Here is a 26699-nt window from a genome sequence, read left to right as displayed (position 1 = left end):
TATCCTATACTATATATACTATATATCTAATAAATAAGGCAGGCAGCAGGCGCCAGTGGTTCATGCCTGTAATCCTAGTTACTAAGGAGGCTGAGAATTGAGGATTCTGGTTTGAAGCCAGCCTGAGCAGGAAAGTCTTTGAGACTCTTACCTCCAGTTAATCACCAGAAAACAAAGTGGCACTGTGGCTCAAAATGTTTGCACATTAGCCTTGAACAAAAAAACTCAGAGACAGTGCCCAGGCCATGAGTTCAAGCGCCACAGCAGACAAATAAGCCAGGCATAGAAAGACATGCTCCATGATATCATATGTATAATCTCAATCTTGATCTCACTGAGTTCAGCAGAGTAGACTAGTGGAGGATGAAGGTATGAGGGTTAAAGTTTCAGTTAGGAAGGAATAAGTTCTGAGGATCTGTTGTACAACACATGCCTAGAGTTAATGTGTACTTGAAAATTGCTGAGAAATTAGCTCTTACTGTTCTCACCCCCAAAAAAGTGAGGTGAAGAATATGTTCATTAGCTTTATTTGTTCACAATCTATACACACATCAAACATCACATTGTACACTGTAAACATGCATTATTCCTTAGATCAGAGCACTTCCTAGCAAAGGCAAGGCCTTGTTTAATAACCAGTTTCACCAAATGATAATGAATTTTTGTGTCGGAACCACAGTTCAGTTATACATTGTGTGTGTGTGTGTGTGTGTGTGTGTGTGTGTGTGTGTGTGTGTTTGGTATTAGAACTTGTCTTCCTCACCTTATATTGCTTGAGCCACATTCCAATCTGGCATTTTGCAGGTTAATGTTAACACAACCAAAAGTGGTGATATTCAGAGTGAAGAAGTTTGGTTAAAGGCATTGTATGTAATAGGTGACATAGGGGCTTGATATTCATGATAGATGTTAATTGCCATTGACAATTCTAAAATACATAATTGTTAGGCAGCTCACTGAGGAATGTACTATAACATACTTATAGGTCCCTTCATAAATATTCTCTTTCTGTGTTATATTTAATACACTTTAACTTTCAGGCTATAGTAACCGTGTTTCTATTTTATAAAATATTTTCTAACCAAGCACTGTGGCTTACGCCTGAAATCCTAAGTACTCAGGAGGCTGAGATCTGAGAATTGCGGTTCAAAGCCAGCCTGGGCAGAAAAGTCTGTGAGACTCTTATTTCCAATAAACCACCAGGAAACCAGAAGTGGGGCTGTGGCTCAAGTGGTAGAGCACTAGCCTTGATCTGATGAGCTGAGGGACAGCACCCAAGCCCAAAGTTTAAGCCCCATGACCAACCAAAATATGTATATTTTTTTCTCCTATAAAATTTTATTCAGGCTGGGCGCTGGTGGCTCACGCCTGTAATCCTAGCTACTCAGGAGGCTGAGATCTGAGGATCGCGGTTCAAAGCCAGCCCGGGCAGGAGAGACCGTGAGACTCCTATCTCCAATAAACCACCAGAAAACCGGAAGTGGCGCTGTAGCTCAAGTGGTAGAGCGCTCGCCTTGAGCTGAAGAGCTGAGGGACAGCGCCCAGGCCCAGAGTTCAAGCCCCACGGCCGACCAAAAAAAAAAAAAAAAAAAAATTTTATTCAAGCCGGGCACTGGTGGCTCATGCCTGTAATCCTAGCTACTCAGGAGGCTGAGACCTGAGGATCGCGGTTCAAAGCCAGCCCGGGCAGGAGAGACCGTGAGACTCCAATAAACCACCAGAAAATCGGAAGTGGCGCTGTAGCTCAAGTGGTAGAGTGCTCGCCTTGAGCTGAAGAGCTGAGGGACAGCGCCCAGGCCCAGAGTTCAAGTCCCACGACCAACAAAAAACAAAAAAACTTTATTCATAGTGAGGGCATGATTTCCTCTGTAATAGAATGCTTTGTCCAAATTCACTAATAAGGTTTCTAATATTACTTGGCACTGATAGCTCATGCCTGTAATCCTAGCTACTCAGGAGTCTGAGATCTTAGGATCACAGTTCAAAGCCAGCCTGAGCAGGGAAGTTCTTGAGACTCTTATCTCCAATAAACCACCAGAAAACCAGGAGTGGTGCTATGGTTCAAGTGGCACTGGCCTTGCAAGGACAGCACCCAGGCCCAGAGTTCAAGCCCCACGACTGACCAAAAAAAATAAAAAAAGATTTCTAATATGGCCAGGTGCTGGTGGTTTATGCCTATAATCTCAGCTCATCACAAGGTTGAAATCTAAAGATTGTTGTTGGAAGCCAGCCCACGTAAGAAAGTCTGTGAGAGTCTAATCTCTAATTATTCTCCAGAAAACCAGAAGTAGTGCTATGTCTCAAAGTGGCATAGAGCCAGCCTTGAGCAAAAAGCTCAGGGACAGTGCCCAAGCCCTGAGTTCAAGCACCAAGACTGACAAAAAAAAATTACTATCCGTGAATTCTTCTATTCCTAGTAATTTTTTTTTTTTGGCCAGTTCTGGGGTTTGAACTTATTGCCTGGGCACTGTCACTTAGCTTTTTCACCCAAGGCTAATGCTTCTATTGTTTGAGCCACAGTACCACTTCTAGCTTTTTGGTGGTTAAGTGGAGATAAGAGTATCACAGGCTTTCTTGTCTGGACTGGCTTTGAGCTGTGATCCTCAGATCTCAGCCTCCTGAGTAACTAGGATTATAGCTATAATGCATAAAGCACCAGCACCTGGGAAATTTTTTTTTCCCCGGTTTGGGGCTTGAACTCAGGGTCTGGTGCTGTATCTGAGCTTTTGTACATAAGACTGGCATTCTACCACTTTGTGCCATAGTGCCACTTCAACTTTTCTGGTGGATAAGTGGAGATAAGAATCTCATGATGGGGCTGGGAAGGTGGCTCAGTGGTAGAGTGTTTGCCTTGCATGCCTGAGGCCCTGGGTTTGATTCCTCAGCACCACATAAGCAAAAAGAAAAAAGCCGGAAGTGGCGCTGTGGCTCAAGTGGTAGAGTGCTAGCCTTGAGCTGAAGAGCTGAGGGACAGCGCCCAGGCCCAGAGTTCAGGCCCACGACCGGACCCAAAAAAAAAAAAAAAAAAAGAGTCTCACGAACTTTCCTGCCCAGGCTGGCTTTGAACCATAATTGTCAGATCTCAGCTTCCTGAGTAGCTGAAAGTGTGAATCTTGATCAAGGCATTACTCCAGTGCTGAAGTTCCCGCTCCTGCAGGCAGCCTTCCTAGCATGAATTTTCTGATGTCTACTGAGATTTGGCTTCTGGTAGAAAGCTTTACCACATTCATTACATCCATAGGGTTTTTCTCCTGTGTGGGTCCTCCAATGTTTATTGAGGCATGACTTCTGGCTGAAGCATTTCCCACATTCTTTGCAACGATGAGGTCTTTCTCCTGTGTGCACCTTTCGATGGACACTGAGGTAAGATTTCTCACCAAATGACTTCCCACACTCGCCACACACAAAGGGTCTCTCTCTTGTATGCGTTCTCTGATGCTCTGTGCGGTGGGACTTTTGGGTGAAAGCTTTCCCGCAGAAGAAGCATTCAAAGGGCCTCACCCCAGTGTGGATTCTCTGATGTTTGATGAGAGTTGACTTGTGGGAAAAGGCTTTCCCACACTCAGTGCATCCATAGGGCTTCTCCCCTGTGTGGCTTCTCTGATGTCTAATGAATTCAGACTTGTAGCAGAAGCCTTTCCCACACTCACCACAGACGTGGGGTTTCTCTGTCGGTGGAACCCTTTTCTGTTTGTACACAGCACAGCTGGTGGTTCCTGCTGGTTTATACAGAAGTGCTGAGCTGTGGCTGAAAGCTTCCCCACGGAGATTGCAGTATGTTTCTCTGCTACAACTTCTAGAGTTGATTGTTCCCTGTAACAACTTCCTGGACCCATAACACTCCTCTTGTTTGTTTGCATAGTTTCTCTGAAAACCAGTCAGGCTTTGAGTTGGAGAAAGATCAGGGTTTAGTAGTGTGATTTTCCCACTCTTACTGCCTTTCAGTTTTTTCCCCCTGGACAGTGTTTTCTTGCTGATGCATGCTGTTTGTCTCAAAAGGTTGTCTTGCTGCCTTTTCCTCTGGATGTTAACTTTCCAGATTTTTTCTGGAAAAGAACAAATGAGGCATCGCATGAATCTTTAAACTTAGTATGGTTTGGAATAAAGCTACCTAAAAATATCCTCAAGTTGGGACTGGGAAGGTGGCTTAGTGGTAGAGTGTTTGCCTTGCATGCATGAGGCCCTGGGTTCGATTCCTCAGTACCACATAAGTAGAAAAGGTCAGAAGTGGCACTGTGGCTCGAGTGGTAGAGCGCTAGCCTTGAGCTGAAGTGCTGAGGGACAGTGCCCAGGCCCAGAGTTCAAGTTCCATGAATGACACACAGACAAAAAAAATACCCTCAAGTTTAAGGGAGATACAGGATTTGAATAGAGTATATCAACCATAACCAAAGGCAAAATTCAAAAGTGTTCTTTGTGTACAGATGATGGAGCAGTAGCTCAAAGGGAATGTATTAGAGTCAAGCTGTAATCCTAGCTACTCAGGAAGCTGATATCTGAGGATTGGGGTTTGAAGCCAGCCCAGGCAGGAAAGTCCATGAGACTTTTTTTTGTGTTTTTTTTTTTTGTGGATTTTTTTGTGTTTTTGGGTTTTTTTGTTTGTTTTTAACACCACAGAAGTGGAGCTGTGGCCTAAAGTGGTAGAGTGCTAGCTTTGAGTAAAAGAGCTTGGGGACAGAGCTGAGGTTTTGAGTTCAAGCCCCATGACTGACAAAAAAAGGAATGTATTAGATTATTGGTTTGTACAGAAAATAATGTAAGATTATCTAAAGCCAGGCACCACGGGCTCACACTGTAATCCTAGGTACTCTGGAGGCTGTGATCTGAGATCACAGTTTGAAGGCAGCCCAGGCAAGAAAGTCTGTGATTCTTTTTTTTTTTTTTGGGGGGGGTGGGTCTGGTTGTGGGGCCTGAACTCTGGGCCTGGGCGCTGTCCCTCAGCTCTTCAGCTCAAGGCTAGCGCTCTATCACTTGAGCCACAGCTCCACTTCCAGCTTTTTTCTTTTTCCTTATGTGGTGCTGAGGAATTGAACCCAGGGCTTCAGACATGCAAGGCAAGTGCTCTACCATTGAGCCACCTTCCCAGCAAGTCTGTGATTCTTATCTCCAATTAAAGACTGAAAAGCCAGAAGTGGAGGTGTAGTTCAAGTGGTAGAATGTTAGCTTTGAGCTGAAAAATCTAAGGGACAATGACCAGGTCCTGAGTTCCAGTCCCAATATCAGCACAAAAAAAGAAGGAAAAAAAGATGAGCTAACATCAGTGAGCAGAAGTTTGCAAACTTGTTCTTAACTGGCTCCAAACTAAGTATTTTAGGCTTTTTTTTAAAGGTCCTAACAGTTATTCAACTTTCCCAATGTAGAATGAAAAGCCAGACAATATAGAACTAAAAGAATATGGCTAAAAGCCTGGCACCAGTGGCTCATGCCTGTAATCCTAGCTACTCAGGACGCTGAGATCTGAGGATCGCGGTTCAAAGCCAGCCTGGGCAGAAAAGTCCGTGAAACTCCTATCTCCAATAAGCCACCAGAAAAACGGAAGTGGCGCTGTAGCTCAAGTGGTAGAGCGCTTGCCTTGAGCTGAAGAGCTGAGGGACAGCGCCCAGGCCCAGAGTTCAAGCCCCATGACCAACAATATTAATTAATTAATTAATTAAAATAAAAGAATATGGCTAAGTTCTAATTAAGCTGTATTCACTGCATAGTCAGTCTTCCTATGCTTATGTCTCCTGTTTAGCTAGGATTACATGAGTAATCCCACCATGACTGACTTGGTTGAGATTAAGTCTTACTTTTTTTTTTTTTTCTGTTTGTTGGTCATGGAGCTTGAACTCTGGGCCTGGGCGCTGTCCCTCAGCTCTTCAGCTCAAGGCTAGCACTCTACCACTTGAACCACAGCATGATTTCCAGCTTTTTCTGCTTATGTGGTGCTGAGGATTCGAACCTAGGGCCTCATGCATGCAAGGCAAGCACTCTACCACTGAGCCATCTTCCCAGCCCCCTTTTACTAACTTTTTACCTAGCTTGCCTTCAAACTACCATCCTCCTGATCTCTGCAACAACAGTAGCTGGAATTACAAGTGTGAGTTGGGCATGGTGTTACATTCCTGTAATCCCAAATACCTAGGAGGCATAAGAAGGATAATCAAGGTCAGAGGAGGACTAGGCCAAAACTTCAGACTATCTCTGAAATATAAACTAAAAGCAAGAAAAACTAGCATATTAACTGAGTGGTAAGCACCAGGCCTATAGTGCAATCCTCAGACTGCCCAAAAGGAAGAAAGGATAGGGAGAAAACCTCCACACAAGAATGGCAGGTGAGCCAGGCGCCAGTGGCTCACGCCTGTAATCCTAGCTACTCAGGAGGCTGAGATCTGAGGATCACAGTTCAAAGCCAGCCCGGACAGGAAAGTCTGTGAGACTCTTATCTCCAATAAACCACTAAATAACCGGAAGTGGCGCTGTGGCTCAAGTGGTAGAGCGCTCCTTTTGAGCTGAAGAGCTAAGGAATAGCGCCTAAGCCCAGAGTTCAGCCCCAGGACTGACAAGAAATTAAAAAAAGAATGGCAGCTGAGATTTAAGGTAGAGGTAGAAGGAAGACCTGGCTAGCTGTAGGGGTATTAGGGCACACGGAGTTTGAAAGGTCATCAAGAAGGATGAAGAACTCAGGAAAATATTCAGGCGTTAAGAGCAGGACCCTAAACAAAACTTCGAAAGTGTCAGCCTCCAATGGTGCCCCTGCTGCTAGATTTGCCATACTTACCTGGCCATTGGCAGCTGGGGCATGCTGCCTCACAGATCCATGGTGCTTTTCTCTGTTCAAGCCTGAGGATCACATCCGGCTTGGTGCCTTTGTAACCTGTTCCAGGGAAAATGATCCAGCCTTGAATCAAGGTCCATAGCCTTCCAGCCTCGAAGGCAGCTGTTAGAACTCTACGGTAGATGCTGTATGTGCAAGGTGACTGCACACATCATCCCAATCCAATCCCAACTGCTAATCCAGGACCACTAAGACTCCAGGCTCGTGTCACTGGGGCAGCCCAGCAGAAGGCTTGGAAATGTGGTCTGTACCCAAGCTGCTGAGATTCACATGCTGGCTTTACTTTAAACTAGATAAGTGACTAGGTCTTGAACATAATGCCTGGGTACTGCCCCTTCAGCTTTTTTAGTCAGGGCTAGCATTCTACCCCTTTGAGCCACAGCTCTACTTCCAGCCTTTGTGGTGGTTCATTGGAGACAAGAGTCTCACATACTTTTCGGCTCAGGCTGGCTCAGATCTCAGCCTCCAGAGTAGCTAGGATGATAGGCATGAGCCACTTGTGCTTGTCTACTTCAGAGGTTTGAGCTGCTTCCTTTCATTTCAGTGACTGACAAAAGCCAAGGTGTTCCATGCAAAGCTGATGGGAAGTATGTGGCAAGGCTCTTCCTTACCCACTGAGATCAAGTTGCTGTATGTCTCCAACATCACATCACGGTACAGGGCCCTCTGAGCTGGAGTTAGCCGGTGCCACTCCTCATGGGTGAAGCCCACAACCACATCTTTGAATGACACGGGTTTCTGCAGAAGCTATGGGGGGAAAAAAGTGATGGCGAGGTGTTTTAATCTGAGGTGTTCTCATCACAAGTGACATAGAAATGGAGACACCTGGCAGGCATTTAGGTGGATACAGGGCAATCTTTGGCAGAATCTAGAGAGACAGAGCTAAAGCTGTGTCAATCGTCAACACAGAACAGATTCCTTTGGCATGGAGGCAGGGTGAGCAGAGACCCATGGCACACTAACACATAAGCCAGCACCAAAAGAGTTTAGCAAGGAGTCAAAGAATAGAACAATGTAGGAAGATGGAGACTGGACCAGATGGCAAATTGCATCTTAAACTGGCTGCAGGCAGCCTCTGGTTTAGGGCAAAGAGAACAAAAACATGAGAAGTCAAGTATCAGATAAAGGTCAGATTGACCGAGATCAACTACCAGCCCAGTCACTGACTTCAGGTTTTGGGTAAGCTGCTTTGCCACTGTGCCTCAGTTACTTTATCTCTTTATGCCAAGCTCAGCCAATGCTTTAATCTTACTCATGGATCTCGCGTCTCTAGGATGACAAGTGCACAACATTGTGTCCAGACATTGTACTGGATACAAAATCCCCTAAATTCAGTTTGAGACAACACTGAGGGCCATTCAGCTGCACAGTGCATTATATGGCATCAGCTCAGGCCTCTGTCCAACACCTTCCTGTGCCCAGTCCTGCCTCCTTCATTGTGTTCCTGAGTCTCCTTAATAAATCACTGTGGCTAGCCGCTGGTGGCTCATGCCTGTAATCCTAGCTACTCAGGAGGCTGAGATGTGAGGATCTTGGCTCAAAGCCAGCCCGGGATGAAAAGTCCCCATGAGACCAAAAAACTAGAAGTGGTGCTGTGGCTCAAAGAGGTAGCATGCTAGCCTTGAGCAAAAGAGCTTGGAGGTAGCACTAAGTTCAAGCCCCACAAACAACAACAAAAATCTGTGAGAGGGGCTGGGAAGGTGGCTCAGTGGTAGAGTGCTTGCCTTGCATGCCTGAGGCCCTGGGTTCGATTCTTCAGCACCACATAAAGCAAAAAGAAAAAAAAAGCCGGAAGTGGCGCTGTGGCTCAAGTGGTAGAGCGCTAGCCTTGAGCTGAAGAGCTGAGGGACAGCGCCCAGGCCCAGAGTTCAGGCCCTACAACCGGACCCCCCCCCAAAAAAAAAATCTGTGATAAACTGTATCTCTAAGTTTGTTCTAAGAACCCAACCTGTAACAAAGTGCATGTTCTTTGTTTTATTTACTTATTTATGTAGTCCTGGGGCTTGCTCTGGACCTGGGTGCCGTCCTCAAGGTTTTTTGCTCAAGGCTAGTGTTTTACTACTTGAGCAGCAGCTACACTTTTGGCTTTTGTGGTTAACTGGAGATGAGAGTCTCACAGACTTACCTGCCTGGGATTTCACACCTCAATCCTTAGTTCTTAGCATAGCACCCAGCAAAATGCATGTTCTTATAAAACACACATTGTTTTCTAGGCTAGTTTCCCTGAGAAGGGAAGCTATGCTACTACTGAATGTCACACTCACCTGGTACTTGATCATCCTTTGCTGTTCTTTGGGGGAAAAGAGTTGAGACCTGTGAAAGTAGAAACTAGATGGAAGAGGAAGGAGAAAGAACAAAAGAACAGCTGTGAAGGGCCAGGCCTGAGCTTGCAGGTTCCCCATGTAAATCTCACATAGAAATCTGTTTTACATCCCTGTGTTAGAAGTAAAAATGCTACCATTTAACTCAAACCTTCTAAGAAATATAAGCTGTTATGTGAATATAACTTGGGTTTGTTTTATTTTTCTGCAGTACTGGAGGTTTACTCAGAGCCTGGAGTATGGTAGGTAAGAATGCACTCAATTATTTTATTTATTTATTTTTTTTTTGGGGGGGGTCCAGTCATGGGGCCTAAACTCTGGGCCTGGGCGCTGTCCCTCAGCTCTTCAGCTCAAGGCTAGTGCTCTACCACTTGAGCCACAGCGCCACTTCCGGCTTTTTTCTTTTTGCTTATGTGGTGCTGGGGAATTGAACCCAGGGCCTCATGCATGCAAGGCAAGCGCTCTATCACTGAGCCATCTTCCTAGCCCCCAATTATTTTATTTGTATGTATATATGCATTACATATGTTTTGTTCTGGCCTGGGCAGCTCTTCCTTAGCATTTTCACTCAAGGCTGGTGCTCTACCACTTTAGCCACACCTCCACTACCAAATTTTGCCTGTTAACTGAACATGAGTATGTTGGATTTATCTGTCCCATCTGGCTTTGAACCAGGACCCTTGGATCTCAGCATTCTGAGTAGCTAGAATTATAGAGCCTCTGGTGCCTGGCTTTATCTTTTTTTTTTTTCTGAGTTTATCCTTCTGAGCTTTGTGTTATACAAATATTTCATTTACAAATGCAGTTTTTCTCCCTTTTCCATTTATATACTTCTTATTTCATCCCTAATTAACTGCAATGGCTGGTAGTCAAGAAAAATGTAAAATGTAGCTTAGATCAAATTGCTCACTAGGAATTCACTAGGTTAAGACTTAAACCTGGCTGGGAATGTGGCTTAGTGGTAGAGTGCTTGCCTAGCTTGCATGAAGCCATGAAGCCCTGGGTTCAATTCCTCAGTACTACATAAACAGAAAAAGCCAGAAATGGTGCTGTAGCTCAAGTGATAAGAGTAGTATCCTTGGGCTGGGAAGGTGGCTCAGTGGTAGAGTGCTTGCCTTGCATGCATGAGGCCCTGGGTTCGATTCCTCAGCACCACATAAGCAAAAAGCCGGAAGTGGCGCTGTGTCTCAAGTGTTAGAGCGCTAGCCTTGAGCTGAAGAGCTGAGGGACAGCGCCCAGGCCTAGAGTTCAGGCCCACGACTGGACCCAAAAAAAAAAAAAAAAAAAAAAAGAGTAGTATCCTTGAGCCAAAGAAGCTCAGGGATGGACTGGGAAGGGGCTCAGTGGTAAAGTGCTTGCCTTGCATGTATGAGGCCCTGGATTTGATTCCTCAGCACCACATAAATAGAAAAAGCCAGAAGTTGCGCTGTGTCTCAAGTGGTAGATCACTAGCCTTGAGCTGAAGAGCTGAGGGATAGCACCCAGGCCCAGAGTTCAGGCCCCACAACCCACCAAAAAAAAAAAGCTCAGGGACAGTGCCTAAGTCCTGAGTTCAAGTCCCAGGACAGGCCAAAAAAAAAAAAAAAAAAAGGACTAAGGACTTATTTCTATTCTATTTGTAATCTTGTCTTAGATAAAATTAATGACTATTTGCTCAATCTTAGTTTTAGCAGGAATTCATTTTGAGAAGCAGCTGCAAATTTTATGGTGATGGCAATTTTGTCTTCATTGAATTATTGGTTTGGAAGTTCATAGGAAGTAATTCATAGAGGTCAAATAAACCATGTTAAAACTATAAGATCAGACAAAATTACAGTAACCACTGGAGGTGAGCCTTAGATTTAAAAAATGTATTTTCAAAACTAGACACTGGTGGCTCACACCTATAAATCCCAGCTACTCAGAAAGCTGAGATTTAAGAATTATAGTTCAAAGCCAGCCTGGACAGGAAAGTCTGTGGGAATCTTATCTCCAATTAAACAGCAAAAAGCCAGAAGCAGAACTGTGGCTCAAATGGTAAATACTATTCTTGAATGGAAGAGCTAAAGGACTGTGTCCAGGTCCTGAGTTAAAACAGTAGTACTGGCCCAGAATAACAAAAATCCCAAAGTATTTTCTAAACTCAATATGGTTCTTCAGCCAAATCTGACATTATCACCTTAGATACTTATCTAGCAAACTGCCCTTTTTGTTGTTGTTGTTGTTGTTGTGGGGTTGAACTCTGGGCCTGGGAGCTATCCCTGAGTTCTTCAGCTCAAGGTTAGCACTTTACTACTTGAGTCACAGCACCACTTTTGGCTTTTTCTAAGTAGTTTATTGGAGATGAGTCTCACGCCAGTGGTGTGAGCCACCGGCGTCCACTACTGTTTGCTTTTTATCCATGATTAAGATCATGTCCGCTGGGTGCCAGTGGCTCACACCTGTAATCCTAGCTACTCAGGAGGCTGAGATCTGAGGACCACAGTTTCAAGCCAGCCTGGGCAAAAAAGCCCAGAAAAATCTGTGAGTCTCTTATCTCCAATAAACTACTTAGAAAAATCCAGAAGTGGTGCTGTGGCTCAAGTGTTAGACTGCAAGCTTTAAACACAAAAGAGGCTCAGGGAGAGTGCCCAGGCTCCGAGTTCAAGCCCCACAGGAAAGGCAAAAAAAAAAAAAAAAAAAAAAAGGGATCATATACATCCTGGTGGCCACAGAGGAAGATGGCATGCTCACTCCTGGGATACTGCCACAGATCTGCATGGCATTACCTTTGTCAGAAAGAACCCTAAAGGAAACAGAAGAAGAAACAAGCACTAGATTTCTAACAAGTAAGTGAAACCACATCTTTGTTGCTTTAATATGTTTAGATCCTTGGAAAACATTTACACTATTGTGGGGCACTACAAAAGAAGGGAGAATTTAAAAAGAGTTTTGAGGAAGCCTCTGGCAAAGTGGAACAGAATAGAACTGGCTACTCAGCCTGAGGAGTGTCCAGCGGGTGAAAGCTATTCCTGTTATATGTGGTTACAGCCTCTTATCTTTGATTTTCATGTCCCCAATTCTGAATTTCCCCAATTCCCTCAATCCCAACTCCCATAAAAATTTTTTTTGGGGGGTCCGGTCGTGGGGCATGAACTCTGGGCCTGGGTGCTGTCCCTCAACTCTTCAGCTCAAGGCTAGCACTATACCACTTCAGCCACAGCGCCACTTCCAGCTTTTTTCTTTTTGCTTATGTGGTGCTGAGGAATCGAACTCAGGGCCTCATGCATGCAAGGCAAGCGCTCTACCACTGAGCCACCGTCCCAGCCCCCATAAACTTCTTAATCACAGACATCCTTGGTGTCCCCAATCTCTGGCATCCACTGGTCCTTTTTTTTTTTTTTTTTTTTGACAATCCTGGGTCTTGAATTCAGGGCCTGGGCACTGACCCTGAGCTTCTTTTGCTCAAGGCTAGTACCCTACCACTTGAGCCACAGCCCTCCTTCTGGTTTTTTCTGTTTATGTGTTACTAAGGAATAGAACCCAGGGCTTCATGCAGTCTAGACAAATACTTTACCACTAAGCCACATTCCCAGGACTCACAGCCTGGGCTCTGTCCTTAGCTTTAGTACCCAAGGCTAGCAGTCTACTATTTGAGCCACAGCTCCACTTTCAGTTTTGTGGTTAAGTGGAGATAAGAGTCTCAGGGACTTTCTAGCCAGGCTGGCTTTGAATTGTAATCCTCAGATCTCAGCCTGCATGGTGAAGATTATAGGCGTAAACCACTCACTGGTGACTGGCCCAGAGGTCTTGTAATTACTCATATCCCAACATATTCAAATCTTAACTATTGAAGACTGGTCAGTCACTTTAAATCTCACCCATCCCATCTGATTCTCAAGTAGCAAAGTACACCCCAATCATAAACCTACAGTTATCTCCAATGATACCCTAATGACTGACCACGGTGGTCTCACCCCACTCAAAGAATGACCGTTCCAATCACTGGCCCCTATTGACACAGTCCCATTCCTTCATCTACTAAAGGTCAATCATTAATATTTAGACCATGACCTAAGGCGTTTATCATGAATACTTAACACATGATCTAAAGGACATCTTAATAACTAATGGCCCCAACCATTTAACCAAATATTGAATCCCAAAGTCTCCACAGTCTCCACATTATTATTGCCCAAAGAACTAAGAACCTCCAGTCGCTGACCCTCTCAGGCTTTCGATCCTTCAGCCCTCAGACTCACCATGCAAATCAGTACCTTGGAAGAACCATACCTGCCGGGAGCCGGTGACTCACACCTGTAATCCTAGCTACTCAGGAGGCTGAGATCTGAGGGTCGCGGTTCAAAGCCAGCCAGGCAGGCAACTCTGTGAGACTCTGATCTCCAATGAGCCAGTCAGAAAATAGGAAGTGGCGCTGTGGCTCAAGTGGTAGAGCGCTCGCCTTGAGCTGAAGAGCTGAGGGACAGCGCCCCAACCCAGGAGAACCATGATCACCGCCACTGCCCTCCCCGCTGCCAGCCAGCCAGCCCCCAGGAAGCCTTCATTTACCCCATCCATCCGCTGACACAGCTCCCACCCCGGTCACACACCTCCGCCGCCAACCACAAAGGGCTGAGGTGCGCAGTCACTTCCACCCGCGCCCCAGCCCGGCCGCCCCGCCAACATGACCCTTCCGGGAAGCCGTACCTGACCCGCCAGGCCACCGTAGTTCGAGGTCTTTATCCCACCCCGGGGTCCGGCCGGGCCGCGTTTCTCACGGTGACAGCCGACCCCTCTACCTTTGATTGGCACACGCCGTGGAGACTCCCTGCGAACCAATCGCCGTCCGGCCGCGCGCAGACTTTACAAAGAAAGGCATGCTGGGGGATTTCCGCGCTGGGGCAGGGCGTTCAAGATGGCCGCGCCCGTGGAACGCGCCCCTGGGCCCGGCCATAGCGGGCACGGTGCCGTAAGGCACCGGGCAGCCTTGACGCTCTTCTGTGATCTTGGGGCACCAAGGGCCGAGATGGCCGCTGCTCTTAGATGTTAAGACGCCCACTCCTCCTGTGACAGATATGGTGGTGGCGAACTTTCCCCAGCAGCCCACAGGTGGACGAGACCCCATAGCCAGGCACAGCTGGCTAACCCCTGTAATTCTACTCAGCAGGCTGAGTGGTGACTCCTGAAGATCGCGGTTCAAATCCAGCCTGGGCAGGAAAGTCTGTGAGACCTATCTCCAATGAGCTACTCAGAAAAGGCCGGGAGTGGTGCTGTGCCTCAAGTCGTAGAAAAAGAGCGCTCAGGGACAGCACCCAGGCCCAGAGTTCAGGCCCTGGGACTGACATTTAAACATCCCTATAGCTTTATTTTGCATGTGTCTCACTACTACTATTCCCAAATGCACTATTCGTGTGAACTCTTATCCTGTGCAAAGTTTCTACGGTTACGTTTGGATTCCATCATTTTGCCATTCTCAATTATTTATAGTTTCAAGTTCCAGAACTGGAAGTAGCACTGTGTGGCTCATGTGGTAGAGTGCTTGCCTTGAGCTGAAGAACTCGACAGAGCCCAGGTCCAGAGTTCAAGTCCCACGACCGACAAAATGAATAAAAATTTCAGAACTAGTGAAATTAAAGGGTATGGGATTTTTGCTGGTATTGCAGTCTGTGAATTAGGAAAAAAAATGCTATATTCCATTAGCTTATACTATGTCACAGTCTGGGCTTAGAAAATTTATTGTCTTGGTGGGCTGGGAAGGTGGCTCAACAGTAGAGTGCTTGCCTCACATGGCCCTGGGGTTGATTCCTCAGCAAAAGCTGGAAGTGGCGCTGTGGCTCAAGTGGTAGCGTGCTAGCTTGAGCTGAAGAGCTGAGGGACAGCGCCCAGACCCAGAGTTCAAGATCCACCACCCCAAAAATATGGCTTAATAGTAGAGTGCTTTGCCTAGCACGAATGAAGTCATGGGTTTGATTCCTCAGTACCACATAAAAGAGAAAAAAGCTAGAAGTGGTACTGAGGCACAAGTGGTATAGTGCTAAGCTTGAGCAAAAGAAGCCTAGGGATGGTGCACAGGCTCTGAGTTCAAACCGCAGGACTGGCAACAACAACAACAAAAGCTTCATATTTAAGCATTAATTGGCCACTAGCTCTGGGATTTAAGTCTATGAGAATGTGATATTGGGTGAGTTTCTGATGGTCTCTGTATTGTCTCCTCATGTCTCAAATAGTGTATGGCAAACAAAAGCAACTTCATTAATTGAATGAAAGTGTTTCCTCCTTGGATCCCATTTTGTTTTGCAGTTTCTGATTAAAGAAAATAGAAATGTTTTATTTTTTATAGTACACAATTCATATCCTTTCAAAAGCATTTGAAATCAACTATACAATTATCTGGGTTTGTTATCTTTATGGGACTTATGAATTCCTTTGGGATGTTTTGTTGTTTGTTGCCATCCCCCTTCCTATTATTTACTCAATGTAAGTGTAAGTTCTTTATTCTTTCCAGTGGTTTCTATATTGTTTTGTCAATCCACAGCCTTTAGAAATTTTATACAATTAGTTATGTCACAGACCTACTACATGTGTCTATAATCATTATTGAGTCAGATCACAGTCTACCAATTACCTCTTAAAAGTTTTCTTAGTTGCAAAACTGGTGCTTTGTAAAGGATACCTTCTGTCCATTATACAAATATTTTAGCCATATGAGTTAACATATGCTAAGCCTGATGCACAGTAAGTACTCAAATTATTACCTATCATTTTTTACCTCTAATAGCAATGCACTGTTAAGTATTTTACATACAAAGATCTCATCTAATGCATGTCAATTTACAAGATACTTGCATTTTGTATATTGCCACAATACAGTAACCTTTTGGATCCCTATTTTGAGAATTAAACTGAATATCAAACTAGTTGCCATAGCAATAGTCCAGTTATGATCTTTTAAATTCTAAGCTTTTAGGATTGAGAGATGACTAGCACATACAAAAGACTGGAATAAAATAAAGCTGAGTGGTATGTAAGAACTAGGTAATAGGAAGCCTCATTATTATAATTATTGCAAAAAACACAAGTGGTCTCTGTGATGTGTTAATTCTTTTCTGTAAAAAGATCAGTTGGAACCGGGTGCCAGTGGCTTACACCTATAATTCTAGCTACTCAAAAGGCTGAGATGTGAATCATGGTTCAAAACCAGCCTGTGCAGGAAAACTCTGTGAGACTCTTATCTCCAATTAACCACAAAATTCCAGAAATGAAACTGTGGCTCAAATAATAGAGTGCTAGCCTTAAGCAAAAGAGCTCAGGGACAGCACTCAGGTTCCAAGTTCAAGCCTCAGTAATGGCACAATTTAAAAAAAAAATGCTAAGCTTGGATGCCTTGTGGGAAATGGAATATTAATGGTACCAAAAATAGACAAAGGAAGAATGGCTAGAAAGCTATAGCCGTGGTCTGGGTGAGATGAAACAAGACTAAGGTGACAACATGAAAAATCAGAGAAAAATTACATAATGCAGAAATATTGGAGACAAAATTATAGGACATGGTGATTGCCTGGATTGGGTCTAGAGAACACCACTCCTACGTGAATTCTCTGATGATGTGTAAGATGTGCATGCTGCCTGAAGCTCTTCTTGCATTCCTTACATTCATAGGGTCTCTCCCCAGTGTGTATCCTCTGATGCTGGGTGAGAGAGCCACAGTAACTGAAAGCCTTCCCACACACGTTACATTCATAGGGTTTCTCTCCAGTATGAACTCTCTGGTGTTGAGTGAGGGATGAATCATTGCTAAAAGCCTTTCCACATTTGATACATTCATAGGGTTTCTCTCCAGTATGAACTCTCTGATGCTGAGCGAGGTAGGCAATCTGGCTAAAGGCTTTCCTACATTGTTGACATTTGTAAGGTTTTTCTCCAGTGTGAATTCTCTGGTGCTGAGCAAGGTGTGAATTCTGGCTGAAGGCCTTCCCACATTCCTTACATTCATAGGGCCTCTCTCCCGTGTGTATCCTCTGATGTACAGTTAGGTATGCACGCAGGCTAAATGCTTTCCCACACACATTGCATTTATAAGGCTTCTCTCCTGTATGAACTCTGTGGTGCTGGGCAATAGAGGACCTATTGCTGAATGCTTTCCCACATACAATACATTCATAGGGTTTCTCTCCAGTGTGAACTCGCTGATGCTGGGCAAGGTAAGCAAACTGGCCAAAGGCTTTCCTACATACCTTACATTCATAAGGCTTTTCTCCAGTGTGAACTCTCAGATGTTGAAGGAGGTGTGCATTCTGACTAAAGGCTTTATTACACTCTTTACATTCATAGGGTCTCTCTCCAGTATGAATTCTGTGATGTTGGACAAGATTGGATCTCTGGCTGAAGGCTTTCCCACATTCTGCACATTCATAGGGTTTCTCCCCAGTATGGATTCTTTGATGAAGCGTGAGGGATGAACTCTGGGTGAAGACTTTTTCACAATCATTGCATTTCAAAACTTTCTTCCCTGCAAAGACACTTTTGGGCTTAATAGCCATGAAAGCCTTTTTAAAGGTGTTCTTATGAGTGTCCTGGTTATATACTTTCTCCTGTTTGGGAATTATCTGTTGTATGGGAAGCAGGGAGTTCTGATGGAAACTTCCCCAAAATTTGTCATATTCTTGTTCTTGTTTGTTAAGAAGGGCTTCTTCGTAAGTGACTGTTTCTTTTTTACAACTTGTCTTCTCATTTCCTGGTTGTCTCTCCAAATTGCCCTCACATTTGCACTCTTCTTTTAAGCTGGAGTAGTCAAGGCCAATGTCTGCCAATTCTCCTGTTATCTTCTGACATGGCTGTGCTTGACAAAGCTCCTGTTTAGGGGCAAATTCTTCAGGCTCACCCATAGATTTCCAGCCTGAAAAGTGAAAATAAGAAACATGGGGGCTGGGAAGGTGGCTCAGTGGTAAAGTGCTTGCCTTGCATGCATAAGGCCCTGGGTTCAATTCTCAGCACCACATAAGCAGAAAAAGCTGGAAGTGGCGCTGTGGCTCAAGTGGTAGAGCGCTAGCCTTGAGCTGAAGAGCTGAGGGATAGCGCCCAGGCCCAGAATTCAGGCTCTACGACCGGACCCCAAAAAACAAAAACAAACAAAAATGGTATTTTCCTCTGGATGTGGGGCTTGAATTCAGGGCCTGGTACCTGTCCCTGAGCTTTTTTGCTTAAGGTCAGTGCTCTACTTACTTTGAACCACACACCTCCACATCTGGTTTTTAGGGAACTAGAAATAAGAGTACGTGTACTGGTTTTGAACCAAAATCCTCAGATCTCAGCCTCTTGAGTAGCTAGGATTATCAGCATGAGCCACCAGGGTGTAGCTTAATTTAAAAACAGAATCATCTGCTCAACCCAGAACAAGCTGGTCATAAGAAGTTACTTGGAAAGGACATAAAATGAAAGTAATACAGGGTAAAGAAACACATATACCCTCACAAAGCACATACAAATACTCATATATATGTTTCTTAGGTTTGCTACATGTAATTCACCCTATAATTGAATATCTAATATATAGGCAGAATGTTTTGGAAAGAGAGGAAAGTAGTTGGTATTTTGTACAGGGAAAAAAGTAGATAGTATGCTGATTCATATGGAAGCAGTCATTAAGAAGAGTTTCCTGATATCACAGGTCATCTTCCCCCCTGCCCTCCTCATTTTCACTTACTTGAACACAGCCCTCTGGTCACCTCTCTGTCAACTATCCAGGGTTCTTTTCCTTGTTCTAATAAAGATATCACCGCTGGCTTTGAATTGGAAAGTCCTGCTCAAACGAAAAGACATAAGACATGGCTATCTGATTAGTGTTCCAGAAATCAGATCCAGACCCTTGGTGATCAAGGAGGAGATGCCAGTAACAGGGGTATAGGGGTGTGGGTGGGATTTTTTTTTCTGCCAAGGGCCATTAGGATTTTATAACACCATTCAATGGACACACAAAATTATTGATAGAGGGGCTGGGAAGGTAGCTCAGTGGTAGAGTGCATGCCTTGCAAGCATGAGGCCCTGAGTTCTATTCCTCAGCACCACATAAATAGAAAAAGCCAGAAGTGGTGCTGTGGCTCCAGTGGTGGAGCGCTAGCCTTGAGCTGAAGAGCTGAGGGACAGCGCCCAGGCCCAGAGTTCAGGCTCCATGATTGGCAAAAAAAAAAATTGATAGAGGCAGATAGCTATGAGCCGCTTACAAAAAGTTGAGAATTTTTTGTGGACTTTTCCTTAAAATTATAATATACTAGAACTTTTTAGGAACCAATTGATGAATGAGAATTTTTTTCAGTTTACATTGCTTCTCTGTTCAAGTTATAATTCTATATATCAGGGGGAGTGGAACGTGGGAAAAATGCTTTTTTTTTTGGAAAAATATTTGACAACATCTGCCACATTTTATAGTTGTCAGTTATAATAAACTTATTTTTAAACTATCTTAAAAATTATTTTTGAGCCAGGTGCTGGAGGCTCACTCCTGTAATCCTAGCTACTCAGGAGGCTGAGATCTGAGGATCACAGTTCAAAGCCAGCCCGGGCAGGAGAGACCGTGAGACTCTTATCTCCAATAAACCACCAGAAAACCGGAGTGGCGCTGTAGCTCAAGTGGTAGAGCGCTCGCTTTGAGCTGAAAAGCTGAGGGACAGCACCCAGGCCCAGAGTTCAAGCCCCACGACCGACAAAAAAAAAAAAAAATTATTTTTGAGCCAGGTGCTGGAGGCTCACGCCTGTAATCCTAGCTATTCAGGAGGGTGAGATCTGAGGATCATGGTTCAAAGCCAGTCCGGGCAGGAAAGTCTGTGAGATTCTCATCTCCAATAAAGCACCAGAAAACCTGAAACGGCTCTGTGGCTCAAGTGGTAGAGTGCTAGCCTTGAGCTGAAGAACTCAATGACGGCACCCAGGCTCAGATTTCGAGCCCCACGACCGACAAAAAAAAAATAGTTTTTTGAGAATCATGTGTTGGGGGCTGGGAAGTTGGCTCAGTGGTAGAGCACTTGCCTTGCACGACTGAGGCCCTGGGTTCAATTCCTCAGCACCACATAAGCAAAAATCCGGAAGTGGCGCCGTGGCTCAAGTGGTAGAGTGCTAGCCTTGAGCTGAAGAGCTGAGGGACAGCGCTCAGGCCCAGAGTTCAGGCCCCATGACCGGACCCCCCCCCAAAAAAAAAAAAAAAAAAAAAGAGAATCATGTGTTTATCTATCCTGCTATGTATGAATGATGTGGGCCTTCTATGGCCTGGAGGTTATCCACCCTGCATATGAAAGACTAGAGAAAGATAAAAATTCAGTGCTTTCCATAGTTCTAACTCTTTCCATGCCATTGCAACTCAAACCATTCCTTAGTGGAAACGAAGGGCCGAAATTCAACTGGTTACTTGAAGCAAATGATTCTCAATAAAGAAAGAAGACACTCCCATGGGCAGAGTGTAAATTAGAGGATGGGTGGGGGGTTAGTTATTCTTACCCACTGAAACCAGATTGCTGAAATTCTCCAACATTACTTCTTTGTACAAATTCACTTGACCAGTGTCCAGGAATTCCCATTCCTCATGAGAGAAGTCTATAGACACATCTGTGAATGTCACAGATCCCTGAAACAATAAACATACTTTTGCAATGGAAGGGGAAAAGATGGTAGGAAAAGAGATAGTAGTAGAAGGGTCTCCTGGAAAAGACAAAGTAAGCAAACAGAGTTTGCCACATTACCACAGCAGTAAAATGTATCATTCTTTTATATGGAAGGATAAGTCCAGGAATCGACTTACATGGGAATTGCCCAATGATAGGAAATAGGAAGCATTAAGCTCAGTGAATGGGTTTCTTCTCCTTAGTTTATCTTTAAGCCCCAGTTTCTTTAAAACATCAGGCTCTGAGAAGGGACTCTGCCATGCATTCTGTTGTTTTACTCTTATGACAGGCAATGGTGGCTAAGTTGGTTTTTCAGTCAAGATAAAAAGAGATGGTCCTGCCAGGTGCTGGTGGCCCATGCCTGTGATCCTAGCTACTTTGGAGGATGAGATCTGAGGATCATGGTTCAAATCAGCCTGGGCAGAAAAGTCTGGGCAACTCTTATTTCCAAAGAACCACCAAACAGGCAAAGTGGAGCTATGGTGTAAGTGGTAGAGTGCTAGCCTTGATGAAAAAGTTCAGGGGGAGAGGTGAGATCCTAAGTTCAAGCCCCAGGACTGGTACCATAATATAAAAAACATCATACAATATAAAAGCTGGAGAATGTTAAGGGAAAACAATACTTTCCCAAAGCTTCCAGGAACAAAGTGTAGATCATGTAAAAAAAAAAAATTCAAGAGTCAGAATGACTCTTAATAGCACATTTGAAACCAAAAGAAAACAAAGCAATTCTTTTTCTATTATTGTAAAGGAAAATGATAGGGGAAGTGTGGTTCAAGTGGTAGAACGGCAGCCTTGAGCAAAAAGCCAAGCAAGAGTACAAAGTCCTGAATTCTAGTCCCAGTACTGCCACAGACACACAAAGAATGCAGTATATCACAGTCAGGTACTGGTGGCTTATATTAGGAATCCTAGCTAATCAGGGGCCTGAGATCTAAGGATCAAGGTTTTTTGTTTTTGTCAGTCCTGGGGTTTGAACTCAGGGCCTGGGCTTCTTTTGCTCAAGGCTAGCACTCTAACACTTGAGCCATAGCACCACTTTGGGCTTTTTCTGTTTATGTGGCACTGAGGAATTGAACCCAGGGCTTCATGCATGGTAGGCAAGTACTCTACCACTAAGCCACATTCCCAGCCCAGGATCAAGGTTTGAAGCCAGACAGGTCAGTCCATTAGATCTTCTCTCCAATTGTTAAAAAGCCCAAAACGGAAGTGTGGCTGAAGTTGTAGAGTACCATCCTTGAGCTAAAAAACTGAAGGACAGTGCTCAGGCTGAGTTTAAGTGCTATTACTGGTACAAAAAATAATATTTCTTATGATTATAAATTAATGTTTGAAGTGATTACTGGGATTTGAACTCAGGGCTTTGTACTTGATAGCCAGGTGCTCTAGCCCTGTTTTAAGCTGCTTTGATATATAGCCTTGTTTCCTGCTCAGGCAATCTTCATATTTTTCAATTCCCACTGTAGCCAGAGTGACAGACATATACCACCAAGCCCAGATTCTTCCATTTAGATGGATGGAGTCTCACACACTTTTCTGCCCAGGCTGGACTAGAACTGTGATCCTCCTGATTTTAGCCTCCCATGTGGAATCAATGTTCCCACCTATTACTTGAGAAGGAGTTTCACGATGTTTCATGCCTGAGCTGGCATCCAACTGCAATCCTTCCAATCTCTGCCTCCTGCATAGGTAGGGATAGCAGTGTGAGACATCAACACCCAGCTTTCAACATAAATTCTTTTTTTTTTTCTTTTTTCTTTTTTTTTTTTTTTTTTTTTTTTTGTCGGTAGTGAGGCTTGAACTCTGGGCCTGAGCGCTGTCCCTCAGCTCTTCAGCTCAAGGCGAGTGCTCTACCACTTGAGCTACAGCACCACTTCCTCAACATAAATTCTTTAACTTTATAAATTCACGGTGGCAGAAATTTCATGCTGTTAATAAACTTTTCAATTTCAGACATTTTACTAAAGTCTTTATGATCCTTTCCTAAGGAAAAGCATACCACTTTTCTTAAGTATTTTCCATTCTTTTGTGCTAGTTATTTTTATAATAGAGATGTAATCACAAATTCTGCATTACTTAGCATCAGGGATCCATCTATATCTATATCTATCTGCATTGTTTTTGTGAATGACTGAATCTGAAGCAGGATCTGGGAACCCCTCCATTTGTATCTGGCAGGAAGAACTGCATTGCTTTGGGGAATGGAAACTTTTGCTATCATCTGAATCCAGGGTACTCTTGTGGGATGGAGGCCTTTAACCACGAAAGTACTGGAGCTGAATTAAGAGGGTAATCAGCTGATGTCCAAATGAATTGGTGGTTGCTGGTTAAAGGAAACATATTCTCATGCTACAGGAGAGATTTGTGGTTGCAGCTCACGACTGTAATTCCAGTTACTCAGGAGGCTGAGATCTGAGAATCACAGGTTCAATGCCAGCCCGGGCAGGAAAGTTCATGAGACTCTTATCTCCAATTAACCACCAGAAAACCAGAAGTTGTGCTGTGGCTCAAGTGGTAGAGTGCTTGCCTTGAGCTGAAGAACTGAGGGACAGTGCCCAGGCCCAGAGTTCAAGCCCCACAACTGACAAAAAATAAAATTAAAAACTGCCTATAAGTAGTAAGTAGATAAACACTTGCACATACTATGCTAAAATTACAGAAAATGTAAAACAAGTAGTACTTAAACCATGGAAAAAGACAAATAACATTGTGAAGGTGTAATCAACATTGACACAAGGAGATCAATAGGATGAGTTAACAGGATTATAAATATATTCACATATGGAAAAATATATTACATATGGACAGTGGTTATTCTTTTTTTTGGGGGGGGGGGTCTGGACGTGGGGCCTGAACTCTGGGCCTGGGCTCTGTCCCTCAGCTCGCTTCAGTCAAGGTTAGTGCTCTACCACTTGAGCCACTGCGCCACTTCTGGCTTTTTTCTTTTTGCTTATGTGGTGCTGAGGAATCAAACCCAGGGCCTCATTCATGCAAGGCAAGCACTCTACCACTGAGCCACCTTCCCAGCCTCGGACAGTGGTTATTCTTGCAGACCAATGAGAACACAACGAATTTTCCAACATATACTGCTGTGAAAAATAAGTATTAATAAAGCTAAGGGGGTTAGAAACTCACCCCCATTTCAAAGCATATATATTTTTTTTCCTTTGGTCAGTTGTGGGGACTGAACTCTGGGCCTGGGTGCTGTCCCTCAGCTCTTCAGCTCTAGGCTACCGCTCTACCACTTGAATTATAGCGCCACTTCTGGCCTTTTCTGCTTATGTGGTGCTGAGGAATCAAACAGCCTCCTGCATGCAAGTCAAGCGCTCTACCACTGAGCCACTTTCTCTGGATTAAATATCTTAATAGAAAAGTGAAACAGCTTTTGGCATGATCTTAGGACTAAGGACTTCTTAACATTTGAAAAGAACTAGTCATAAAGGAAAAAAAGAGGGCTGGGAATGTGGCTCAGTGGTAGAGTGCTTGCCTGGCATGCACAAAGCCTTGGGTTCAATTCCTCAGTTCCACAGAAACAGAAAAAGCAAGAAGTGGCGCTGTGGCTCAAGTGGTAGAGTGCTAACCTTGAGCAAAAGAAGCTCAGGGACAATGCCCAGTACCTGAGTTTAAGCCCCAGGACTGGCACACACACATACACACAAAATAAGGTGTGTGGCCAGGCACTGGTGTGGCTCATGTCTGTAATCCTGCCTACTCAGAAGGCTAAGATTTGAGAATATGGGTTCAAAGCCAGCCTCATATGTTTGTTCTTTATCTGACAAAAAGTACAAACTGCAACTCTTTCATGCATTTACCAATACCACTTACAATGTGAGAAAATATGACATTTTAGTGTTATAAAAAGGTCAAATGCATAATTTGACATTTGCAAAATAATGTCAACATTTATTTTTTCATGGTAATTCTGTTTTTGAAATAACTAAAAATAATCATGCTTTTATTTTAATGTCGGTTGTGGGACTTGAACTCAGGGCCTGGATGCTGTCCCTGAAACCTTTTGTGCTCAAGGCTAGCTAGCACTCTACCACTCTGGGCCCAGAGCCAACTTCTGATTTTTTTATTTTTTTATTTTTTTTATTTTTATTTTTATTTTTTTTTGTCGGTCGTGGGGCTTGAACTCTGGGCCTGGGTGCTGTCCTTCAGCTCTTCAGCTCAAGGCGAGCGCTCTACCACTTGAGCTACAGCGCCACTTCCGGTTTTCTGGTGGTTTATTGGAGATAGGAGTCTCACGGTCTCTCCTGCCCGGGCTGGCTTTGAACCGCAATCCTCAGATCTCAGCCTCCTGATTAGCTAGGATTACAGGCGTGAGCCACCAGCGCCCGGCCCAACTTCTGATTTTTGAGTGGTTAATTGGAGATGAGTCCCATGGGGACTTTTCTGCCCTAGACTGTCCTTGAACTGCAATCCTGAGATCTCAGCCTCCTGAGCAGCTAGGATTACATGTAGGCCTGAGCCACCAGCACTCAGCTCATATTTTAAAGTCAATTTAAGCTATATTCGTCGATTGTGGGCCTTGAACTCTGGGCCTGGGCACTGTTCCTCAGCTCTTTAGCTTAGGGCTCAGTGCTCTACCACTTGAGTCACAGCGCCGCTTCTGTTTTTTTCTGGTTATGTGGTGCTGAGGAATCGAACCCAGGGCCTCATGCATGCAAGGCAAAGCACTCTACCCCTGAGCCACCTTCCCAGCTCCAAAGTCAAATATTTTTGTAAATACATCTTCCTAAAAATAAGTGGTAGAAATCTGTTTTCATAACTCAATGTTGTTCCCCAGGCAAGACCCACTGACCACCGCCTGTCCCCTCACCCCAGACTTTCCTGTATTTCTCCAGCTTATTCTCCTGCTAGAAAGCTTAATCTAAATGGGAAAGGCCATCTCCTCCCCTCCCCTCCATGCCACACCTCATGTCTCCTGACTCTCCTCTGGTCACCATGGCAGCGGCAGTCTTCAACTTTCCATTGATCTGGTTTGTTTAGGTCACTTTGTACTCCCTTTTTAAAGTCTAATACCCTCATGACTCAGTTTCCTAATAAAAACATACAATTTTCATTCAGCAAGCAGAAGCGAACGCCTTTTTCTTTATTCAAATGTAAGTGATTTCATCTATGAAGGATACTAGACTTTAATACCAGGCACAGCTATGCTTGTCTCCAAAGGGGAGCTTATAGGAACCTATATTCTAGTGATATATCATTAAGCAAGTATTTTCAAGTGATTGCAAGCAGAAAGGAAATCCCACCACACCTTGGATATTACTTGTAGAAGTTCATCACGCATTTTTTTTCTCGTCTTCTGGGCGACTCACCTGAAGCAACTGGAAGAAGCAAAATAATTATGAGGCCAGGCTTTTTTTTTTCCGATCCAAGGAAATTACCAGCCTCATCCTCATTTTGTACCACAATGGCAGTGGAGAAGCAGGAAGAATGGGGGCATCCTGTCCAATTTCAGGGTCTCTAGGACAAGGCAGTCCAGGACAAGAATCTGGCCGAACCTCAGAGAGGTCACTTGGGGACACAGTTGTGAGGTCTCACAGCCACAGAGGTGACAAGGAGCCCTATGCTGATTTCTCTAGATATATCTATGCGGTGTCACATACATTCAGACACGACCGCACAATGACCGGACCTCCCCAGTCACAATCCATAAACTCCATTCTTGTAAGACATCCTATCCCACATTCACCCCAAGAGTCCCAGCTCCCCACAGGCCACCGATGTTCTCACCTGAGGCCCTTGCGGTCTTGCCTGGTGGTAACCTGAAGAACTAAAGCAGGTCCTCTGGAGACTAAGGTCTCGCATCCCTCCGAACTAACATTGGAGTTCCGGCGAGAAAAGCAACAGGGCCCATTGGCCTTCTGGGAAATGTAGTCCAATAGCGTTTCACCTGGACGCCCCGCAGACGCGGACTCTAGGCAACTCTCTCAAAGTCCAGAGTCG

General features: G+C 44.4%; 1 protein-coding gene across 8 annotated transcripts; it reads right to left on the bottom strand.

The window, feature by feature from the left end:
• On the bottom strand, positions 1-26678 carry LOC138811537 (zinc finger protein 570-like). Of its 8 annotated transcripts, none has more exons than XM_069999283.1 (5): positions 13666-13708; positions 9082-9145; positions 7429-7564; positions 6761-6856; positions 1-4046 (listed from the first exon to the last, which is right to left on the bottom strand). In XM_069999283.1, exons 1-5 carry the CDS (start codon positions 13668-13670, stop codon positions 3118-3120), a joined length of 1230 nt encoding a protein of 409 aa, XP_069855384.1. In that variant the 5' UTR covers positions 13671-13708; the 3' UTR covers positions 1-3117. The 8 variants fall into 8 exon arrangements, with proteins under 8 accessions (XP_069855384.1, XP_069855383.1, XP_069855385.1 ...); XM_069999282.1 differs by lacking the exon at positions 13666-13708 and adding an exon at positions 13374-13600; XM_069999284.1 differs by lacking the exon at positions 13666-13708 and adding an exon at positions 13804-13889 and having other exon boundaries at positions 2-4046.
• Positions 26679-26699: the final 21 nt, after the last annotated feature.

Source organism: Dipodomys merriami, unplaced genomic scaffold (genome assembly GCF_024711535.1).
Source record: "Dipodomys merriami isolate MVZ:Mamm:240054 unplaced genomic scaffold, mDipMer1.0.p SCAF_534, whole genome shotgun sequence".
NCBI classification, from domain to species: Eukaryota; Metazoa; Chordata; class Mammalia; order Rodentia; family Heteromyidae; genus Dipodomys; species Dipodomys merriami.
Note: the sequence above shows the minus strand (reverse complement) of the source record. Positions and strands in the feature narration are given on the sequence as shown.